At 43.1% G+C, this 9,989-nt stretch overlaps 1 protein-coding gene across 1 annotated transcript; it reads left to right on the forward strand.

Moving 5' to 3' along the window:
• Window position 1: 1 nt before the first annotated feature.
• NOV (nephroblastoma overexpressed) lies at window positions 2-5,507 on the forward strand (the record flags this gene model as incomplete). Its single annotated transcript, XM_019546326.1, has 4 exons — window positions 2-77; window positions 1,220-1,471; window positions 3,185-3,393; window positions 4,315-5,507. Coding segments are annotated over 4 exons (831 nt in total), but the record flags the coding sequence as incomplete, so codon positions are not given.
• Window positions 5,508-9,989: the final 4,482 nt, after the last annotated feature.

Genomic DNA, 9,989 nt, shown 5'->3' on the forward strand with positions numbered 1-9,989 from the left:
CTCCCGCCTCCAGCCCTGCGACCACGGCCGCGGCCTCCAGTGCGAGCGCAGCCCCGGCGCGCCCGGCGTCTGCGTGGGTGAGTGCGGCGCCGCTCGGCCCCCGCCCGCAGTGCCGCTTCTGGTTCCCAGCCGGCCCCCCGCTTGACTGATTTTATTTATTTATTTGTAAATTTTTGTGGAGATTTGATTTTTATGATGGGCGGCTTGCTGAGTGTACTTGAGTGCCAGCTGGTCTTGGAGCCGTACGGGGGGAGGGGGGGGCATCTTCTCAGGAACTGGGAAGCGAGAGGTGTAGGAGTGCCGCAGCAAAGGCATCTCCTCCGAGACCGGCCGCGGGCTGGTGGAAGACGCGGCCTTCCACGGATCCGTTGGGTTTCTGTCCCGCTATCAAACAGCACTGTGCTTCGCGCGTGAGCCATACAGCTGGTAACATTTACATTTCCCGCTAGCTAAAAAAAACCCCTTGCCTCCAGTGTGGTTGTATTCACTTGGGCATAGAACGGACCGACTCTTGATGCCCAGGAAGGCTGGATCTTGCTTTATAAATCTGAATAGAAGCTGTATCTTTACCTATAATGATGGTGGGACCCATGAAACAATATCTTTTTTTTTACTCTTTTTGCCTAGTTTGTATTTTTTTTTTTTTTACTTTGTATGTAATCTAGCAAATGAGTGTGCCTTCCAGGAAACCTATATTTGTGTTTGTTCTGAGCTTAACCTGAATAATATAGTGAGAGACTCCTAGCATACTAGTAAAGGTTCCGGTTTCTTTTTAACTGGAGAAAAACTGGTGTGGCACATGATCACATGTAACACAATACATCTGCAGCCCCCTTTTTCAAAATCCTAAATCTGCCCATGGCTGCTGGAGCCCCTTCTGCAGTGACATGGATAGCCTTGGAGGAGATAGGAGACAGTGCCAGGTCCTGGGCTTGTGCCCCATCTCTCTGTGTTTGAATAATAGCGGGGGGGGGCTGTGTAAGGGTTCCCATGTCCTTGCCCACCTCCAATTGCAGCCTGGGCACCTGTTTCTCAGGGTTTCCTCTCCCTGCTCATATCTAGGGCTCTCACAACCTAAGCAGAGCCAGGAAACTGGTGGCACTTATCCACTCAGTTGCAATATCACCCCCTGCCCCTCAAGTTCTGAGCAGGGCAGATAGCACTAAGTGACCCGCTGTCCTGCTTTTACACCTAACTTGTACTTTTCCTTTTCCACTAGTGCTCGAAGGAGACAACTGCGTGTTTGATGGGATTATCTATCGCAGCGGAGAGACCTTCCAGCCCAGCTGTAAATACCAGTGCACCTGCAGAGATGGGCAGATAGGCTGTGTGCCCCGCTGTAACCTTGACCTCCTGCTTCCAGGCCCGGATTGCCCTTTCCCCAGGAAAGTCGAAGTCCCTGGAGAGTGCTGTGAGAAGTGGATTTGTGGCCCTAAGGATGAAGTGATGTTAGGAGGTTTTGCTATGGCTGGTGAGAAACTCAGACCAGATTTTTTCACTGTATGTTCACCTTAGCCACACAACAGCTCTGTATTAGAAACATCCTATTATTAAAACTAGAACTCCACTTTCCAGGTTTTCTTTAAAAGCCAAGCAAACTCCGTAATGGCCAGGCAAGCAACCAGGAATTGCAAAGCCATTAAACTATATTCAGAGAAGACCACATTTTAAAAGCAATTGGCTTCTCTTTCTTTGCAATGTTCACCCCCCAAATATTAGCAATTTAGTATAGTGTATAATACTGGTTCTCCCATAAATAACACTGCATAAGGACCAAGTCCAAACCTTGCAGACTTACTCTTAATTTTTTCCATCTTCAAATCAAGGAGTTGGGTTCAGTTTTTTTTTCTTTTAGACTTTGCTACTGACTTTCTAGGTGGCCCTAAGGAAATCATTTAACTGCTGATTTCCAGTTCACTCATCTGGAAAAAAACAACAACAACATAGCCTTAATGATACGTAAATGACAGGGAACTTGAACTCTGGATAATTTGAGACAAGCTATGAACTCTTAGATGAAAGGCACCATGTGACGCAAGTACAAAAAACTGCCACTTTTATCCAATGCTTCCTTGTACAGGTTCACTTTTTATTGGTGGCAGGTTGACCTGTACACTACCTGTTCTGGGGTGACATGGTATTGTCCCATCTTCTGCAACGGTTAGCCCATTAAAAGGCCAGTACTTTGGAGTCTTATCTTTGTAAAAGGGGAGAAAATTCCTTCTCAGGAATTTTGTAGAAAGAGCCATAGGAGTGCTAGAGCTAATGCATCTCCTCTAGAGACCAAGCCCAATTGGCTGGCTGAAAAAACAGGAGTCCCAAGGTCACTTGGATTCATTCTGTTTCTGTCCCATTATAAAACCATGTCATACTTCACTAGTAAACAGTGCAGCTAGTAATATTCACATTTTACAGCTTAATATATGCTTTGCTGGCAGTATAGCAATATAGCATTGATTGCAATCTTTACAGACACTTTGTCTAATCATAATGCCTCAGGATCAATTGACAGTCTCTCTAAACTTCCTCCAGAAACTCAATCTGTTTAATAATTGACAAGAGTGCTTTAGTCCTGTAGCCATAACAACATTATTTAATTTTCATACTATTTATTAGAATTTGATATCTCAAAAGGGCATATGGCCTTAGGACTTGTGATTTTAAGTATCACAAACCAGTGCCTGAGACTTCCTGCTGGAAAAAGATAAACGTTTTGTAAAATATAGTCACAAACATGATTTGGCAAATGATAAAATTGCTGTCACAACTAGCACTGGCTGTCACTAAAGTTCTGCAGAAATGAACCAAGGACTCCATGGGTATGAATCCTAAGCTAATCTCCGCAAGCAGGGGAGGCAGGGCTAGTGTGCATATGCATACTCTGTTGACTGTACTAAGTAGTATCCATTGTCTTGATTTAAATGGAGGATTTTGATTGCCAGCACTGCCAAGAAGCCACCTTTTAAAATGTTGAAAAAACAAATTTGTGGTATAAAAAAAAAAAAAAAATCACTCTAAGAACTAGTTTTTGAAGTTGCCAAATCATATTTCAAAATCATGGATTTAGTTGCTTTTTTTGCCTTATTCACTGACTGGGTGGAGTTAAAGTATTCTGTGAAAATCCAATGTCTTTCTCATCATGGAGGATTGAGGGTTTGTTTTTTTTTTTTTTTTTTATTTCTAGCATACAGACAAGAAGCCACAGTTGGAATTGATGTGTCTGATTCGAGTTCCAACTGTATTGAGCAGACGACAGACTGGAGCGCCTGTTCCAAAAGCTGTGGAATGGGGTTTTCTACTCGCATTACCAACAGGAATCGACAGTGTGAGATGGTGAAGCAGACACGTCTTTGCATGGTTCGACCTTGTGAAAATGAGCAGCCAGCTGATAAGGTATGATCTGAGCACTGGCTAGAGCTACGATTGTCAACCAGGGCGCCACAAGATCCTTATGTGGGTGCCACACAATATTAGCACTGGTAGGTCTTCAAAGCTATACGTGATTCACAAGATGAATCCCAGAGATTTCAAATAGAAATCCAGAGTTTCAAGCACATTGTGGTCTCCGAGTTTTTTGCAACAGAAGAATTGCTCTACTGTTTTTCTCTAGTCAAAAAATGAATGAAAATTAAGAGCTGGCATTTTATGAGGAGTGCCTTGGGTCTAAAATGTTTGAAAACTACTGGGCTCTTTGCCTTGTTTCCTCAAGCTAGTTTTTTCTGGAGTAAAAAATAATGCTCAAATTTGTATTTGCAATTAACTGACATATAAATAAGCTGTTTCCTTAACACTACATTATAGAGATTTTGCATAGTGAGGATATCCTGTAGCTGGTGATGAGCGCTGTCAGTTAGTATAATGTTTTTAGCATCTTGTATTATAAGTACTGAATACAGTGATGTAGCATAACTGAGTAATTGTTCAACTTCACCTCTATTTAATATAGCTCCATTCACTTAAAATGTTAAATTTTGAGTTTGGAACTTGGTTCTGAATATAATTTCTTTGTGCTCATTCTGTTGCCAAAACTAAGTCTTATGAAAAAAAGCTTTGTTAAGTTACCAAAGGCATGCACACTATGAGAATTAAGGTGTCCATGTCAAAGGTCACATGGGGGGAGAATTGGTAAAGAACTTCATTGGAAAAGCAGAGATTTACTGGTATAGAGCCAGTGAAGAGACAGGAAACAGGCCTATGTCTTCAAAACCTACAGCAAGACTTGTCATATATCCATGACTATTCTATGTGATTCATTAGGATATCAAGACTTGCCATATTACCCACACTTAATGTCGCTTCATGTCCTCTTTTCAGAAAGGAAAAAAGTGCGTCAGGACAAAAAAATCACTGAAGGCTATTCACTTTGAGTACAAGAACTGCACTAGTACACAGACCTACAAACCCCGTTATTGTGGGCTCTGCAATGATGGGCGATGCTGCACTCCACACAACACCAAAACAATCCAGGTTGAGTTTCAGTGTCCTCAGGGCAAAGTCATCAAAAAACCAGTGATGTCAATCAGCACCTGCGTATGTCATAAAAACTGCCCTCAGAATAATGCTTTCTTCCAACAGCTGGATTCAGTGTTCAATGGAGTGAAAATATAAAATATTATTTATATTAAGTGACTTGGAATGTACAAATAGTTTTATATAAAACTTGACCCACAATCAGGTGAATGTAAGAAATGTATGTGTAAAATATCTAATTTTCTCCAAAGTCTCAAGATTTTTTCATCATCTTGTAGTCAGTTCAACACCTCATGTTACATTTAGAGACACTTTGTTTTGTTCAGTGTCTTGGATTATACGTTAAACTAGAAGGTGAAGATGAATGGGCAGATGGCAAATCTTTCTCCTTAGAAAAAATTAGGCTTTCAGGGAAATTTTCGCTTCATAGGCAATAGGGCAGGAGTCCTTTAATAACAAAACGATTCCTTGGAACAATGCTTGATTCTATACTATTTGAAGGTTCTGTGTTCTTGTCCTCTTCTATGCATAATGTACTAGCTCATTTCATGTTTTTACATATAATTTGTCAAAATAGCAAACTAACTGCAGAAATACTATTGGCAAGAATGCTTTGCTCTTGGACCTATGTACTATTCTTTGTTTGCACACCTGATTTTATTTTATTTTATTTACTGAAAATCAAGTGCAGTATATGGTGTCAAGAATAACATAAATGGAAGTTTTGATACCAAGATACAGAACACAGATGAGAAGAAGCTACATTAAACTCTGCTGCTACTTCAGCTGCAATTTGAGCCCAATCCAAACCCCATTGAAGTTGATTATCTCAATGGAATGTGGTCCAAAATATGTATACTTATCACAATACACATAAGATGCAAAGTAAAAGACTTGTAAATTCTGAGTAATTGTATTATAATGCTCCATTTTACAGAAAAAGGAATATATGTAAATAGAAACTGTATATATTGTAATATAGCTTATTGTAAATGTCTAAGCATTAGTAAACAAAAGCTTTACTATGTAATAAGAAATCCTGTTCCATCAGTTGTCTTCATGCTAAACACTTCACAAAAGGTGGGATGGGTAAAAGTCAGAACTCAATTAAAAGCAGACCCCAGAAATTAAAAATTGCTTAGCAATTTTCAGAACCTAATGTGTCTTTTCTAGTAGTGATCCAACATATTGATTCTGGAAATGGGTGAATAATCTGTGGGGAGGGTAGGTTTGAAAGTTTCTATCTGCTCAAAGGTATTATATGGTACTTGAAAAGAGTTTATTCCCCAAAGAAGAGACATTCTGTCCAGATTCATGACACAAAGTCTTTTGGTTGTGAAGTTTTGGCCTGTGGTTGTGCATTGTTTTGTTAACCACGGTAGCTTCCAACAACTACTGTGCCACAGTTCTATTTTAAGCTGCTATTGACCTTTGCCTACCAAAAATAGGAAATACTTTAAAAAAAAAATTCAGCAAGGGATGCAGTAACTGCACATAAACAGACTACAGTCAATGAGAGTCCTGTTAAACAATTTATTCTTCATAGTAGCACCTACACAACGCAATCGTAGAGCAGAACTCTATTGGTGAAGACACTGTACAAACAAAAAGTCCCCTAGGCATGTATGGTCTGGGAACTACATTATATTCATTGCCTTTCCCACTTGTTTTGGTTTATGCAAACTTGTAACCTTTACTTCATAAAATAAAGGCTATAAACCCAGTATCAATTCACTGTACATAAACTTAAGAGAACTCCCATAAGTATAAATGGAATCAAAGTTTTCTTAAATAATATCCAGATCATCTTGAAGATGTTTTTCTGAGACCAAGGTCCAACTCAACTGAACCTAACACAACAATCAATGAGCATAATAACAAAAGGGAACTATTGATAACACCCTGCTAGAACTCTTAGAAATGCTACAAGGTATCATTAATGTAGTTCATTGTCAGAGTCGTAAACATGCTAAAGTAAATCCAATGAAATCTTCATGAATTTGCTTGCAAAAACTGCCTGCGGTTTTTCCCCCCCCACCTCTCACTTCAGTCTTATTGACTTCGGTACCAGTATTCTTGGAAGTAAAGTTAAACATCTACTTTGCAAGACTTCCTTAAAGGAGGAAGCTTGGCTGAAATTCTGGTCCATGGTACATCTACTTCATGAAGTTCGTGTGACACAGGTTTTAAATACCAGAAAATTCATACAGCACAGAACTGGTACAACTTGTTCCCTCACCTCAACAGCATTCAGGGTAGGGATGTGCCACAGTATAGGTACTTACATGCAGTGGCAGACTGCTATGACCCTTCTTCCTTAATCTTCTTAACTGGTTTCCTTATTTTTTGTTAAATTGACAATTTCTTCCTTGCTTTCATTTTTCAATTAAAACGTTTTACTTGGATTTCTTAGAATATTCACTTTTTTGCATCTTGCTGTGTTACTCTTCTTTCATTAATTTGTTTTCCTCCACACTTCACTCCTCCATTCCCAGAAAAAAGAACCATGTTGGTGGATATCCTATATTTCAGATGACACCGTGGCCTTGCTGATATGTTTATGCACTTTTAGCAAAAGGAAAACAGGTCATCATGATATATTAGCTAACTTGAATAATTCCATTTCCTTAAAGAAATTCTCCTGACACTTTGTACTGGATCTGGTACTGTTAACTTCTTGTATCCTGCTCTCATATGTTTGGTTCATTCCAGATTTGTGCTGGACAGGATAATCCCTACACTTCCTGTACCTATATCTCATAGGAGTGTGGTTAGCCTGTTTTGGTTTTTTTTAAGTATCTGATACTCCATGAAGAAAGGTGCTGTAAGTACAGACCATTATTGCATACCTTCCCTGGTGTTTTTATTATTAACTTCCAGACAGTGCCAACTGTAGTTTCCCTTCAATGTCTGCTTACAGCACCGTAGCTTTTCATTCGGAAAACTTTTTTCCTTTAGAAAGGAACACAGATGTTCACACTTAAAAGAGCAGCCAAAAAATTTGACCTACTTCTCCATATTATGCTTTAGACTGAGTCTACATATAAATCGTACCAATTCCAGGGCGTTTCTATATATTTAGTTTAATGCAACTTTTTGTGTGGATAAATTCATCTGATTTATTCCTTAGGCTAATTTAGCAATTCAGCAACAAATTAAATTGATAACACAAGCTGCTTTTAGTGCCTTTCTACAAAAGGGCATTCGCTAATTTAACTTACCCATCTATGGATGGATATGGATCTATATGCATGCAACACCCACACATGGGTTGTATACAGTAAAGTGTGTGCTTTTGCTTGTGTATTGTGGTGTGTATGTGTGTGTGTGTGGGGTGGGGGGTGCAGGCAGCAGCCATAGGCCTTGGCCCTTTGTGCTGTTTCACAGCTATTGCATTTCAGCCTAGCTGTGTGGCTGAGCCCCAATCATGTTTGGCTGGCAGATTCGGGCCAGGGTGAGACCTGGCACTACTCGCTGTTGATCCAAACCTCAGTGCAGTATAGGCCTGCCAAGCTTTTGCTGCCCAGTTCAGGCCCAGCGAGATAGGCCTGAGCTTCCTTGGGCACGTCCATACAGGCAAGCACGTGCGCTTGCAGCAGCTCAAGTAGAAGTGGTGCAAATTTGAGCCAGGGCTTTTTGCCTCAACTCATGTGCCTGGACAAGCACTGGCCCCATCAGTACAAAAAGCTGCCCTGTCAAGCAGGTTAGGGCTACTCACTCTCAGGAGCCTCTAGGGCCCAGCCAATTGGTACTTGTGAACACTACCTCTTGTGTCAGCTGGACCCCTTATGCCTTCTTATGAAGCAGCCCTGAATGTTCCCTGCACAGCAGTCTGGCAGTGGGGCCTGCTGACTGGCTTTGACCTGCTGCACACCTACCAGACCCAGATTGGGACTGCACAGCCAGTAGAGGCATCTGCCCCACTGAGTCAGTGTGCTGTGGCTGCAAAGTTGGCCTTTGTGCAGCACTACTTCCACATGGGTCCTCTGCCCAGCCATCTGGGCAGCTGTCACCCAGGCGATGTTCCCAGTGTGATGGCCTCTTTGAACTGTCAAAGCATGTCCTCCTATTGGCCCAATTGGCTGAGTCCAAGGTGCCAGCTCTGAGAAGGCTCCTCTGCCTGGGTCCTGCCACTTGCCTCCCTAGCAGGAATTGGAAAACTGAAAAATCCCTGATAAAAAAATCCCAAAGTCACTCTCTAAAATACCCCAAAATCCATGTTCCTCCACAATTAAAACAAAGGACACTATATCTATCTATCTATCTATCTAGAGAGATCAGTTGGGCAATGTTTTATTGCTATATCTACAGTGTAAAGCATTTGGAAGCCTACCAGTGTCTCTATCATCATAATAAAATTAATTCTAAATACCTATATATTTTGCTGTTTGCCTTTGGTTTTCTTACCATAGAGCAGTTAATGCTCCCTGTGACCCCTTCACTAACCAGGATGTGGGGACAACTGCCCGTGTAGCCACAGCTCCTGCCAGCAGGTCCCATCCTGTCTGGCAGCTGGGCACGCGGCATGTGTACCAAGGGGGATGTGGGGTTTCCAGGAGGTGGGTGGGATATGGGTGGCTGTGTGGTACGTGGGTGGATTGTGGAGGGACTGTGGGGGAGGGGCTGCTCAGGAGAGGTGGGGCCCCTGCCGCCCTGCAAGGCACAGCCCCGCTGCACAGCTCACGGACTACCCCCCAACAGGCCTCCTGCTTGCTCCCCCATCCCCATCCCCCACCAGCTCCTGCAACCCCCACCTCCCCAATGGCTGCCTGACTCAGCCCCAGCCTCCTGGCACTTTAAAAAGAAAAAAAGAAAAAGAAAAGCCAGTAGTAGGGGCTCTGGGACCTCATGGCAGAGCCCCCCCTGCACAGCACAGAGCACCAGGGCCCAGCCCCAGCTGCCTGGCACCTGCACTGCCCCAGGCAGCGTGAGGCTGAGGTCAGCAGGGCATCGTGGAGCTCCGTGTGCTGCTGGGGCCGCTGCTGATGTCCCCCGAGCCCCGTGCTGCCAGGGGGACTCCGCTACAGGCCGCAGTGACCCTGATGGCAGCTGCTACTGCCGGTGGGTGTGGGGATTTTTTTTTTTTTTTTTTTGATTGCTAGGATGCGGGGGCTGGGGGGGGCAGTGATTGGGGGTGAGGGGGCCCTAGAGGGCAGGCACTGGGGTGCTATGGGAGCAGGCGGGGCTGGTGGGGGTCCTCCCATGTTCCCTTCCTCCAGCCCCCCTACCCTTTACTTAGTGTTAGAAGCCCGGGTCCGGGTCCCGGTCCCTGCAGCACCAGACGAGGTCCAACCATAGAGACACTCTGGCTGGCTCCTAGAGTGTCTCTGTGGAGGACCCAGCCTCCGGTTGCCCCACTTTTTTCCTCTGTGGCTTTTTTTTGACCCCTGGATATCCAGAGGTCTAATTTTACCCCTAGGCTGCAAACTGGGGAACATTATTTTGTTTTCACATGTGCCTCTTGCAGAGTCTCAAAGAGCTTTGAGGTTCTGCAAGAGGCACATGCGTGCTAGTTTGGA

The sequence above is a fragment of the Crocodylus porosus genome, unplaced genomic scaffold (assembly GCF_001723895.1).
Source record: "Crocodylus porosus isolate Cpor-Errol unplaced genomic scaffold, CroPor_comp1, whole genome shotgun sequence".
In the NCBI taxonomy this organism is placed as follows: domain Eukaryota; kingdom Metazoa; phylum Chordata; order Crocodylia; family Crocodylidae; genus Crocodylus; species Crocodylus porosus.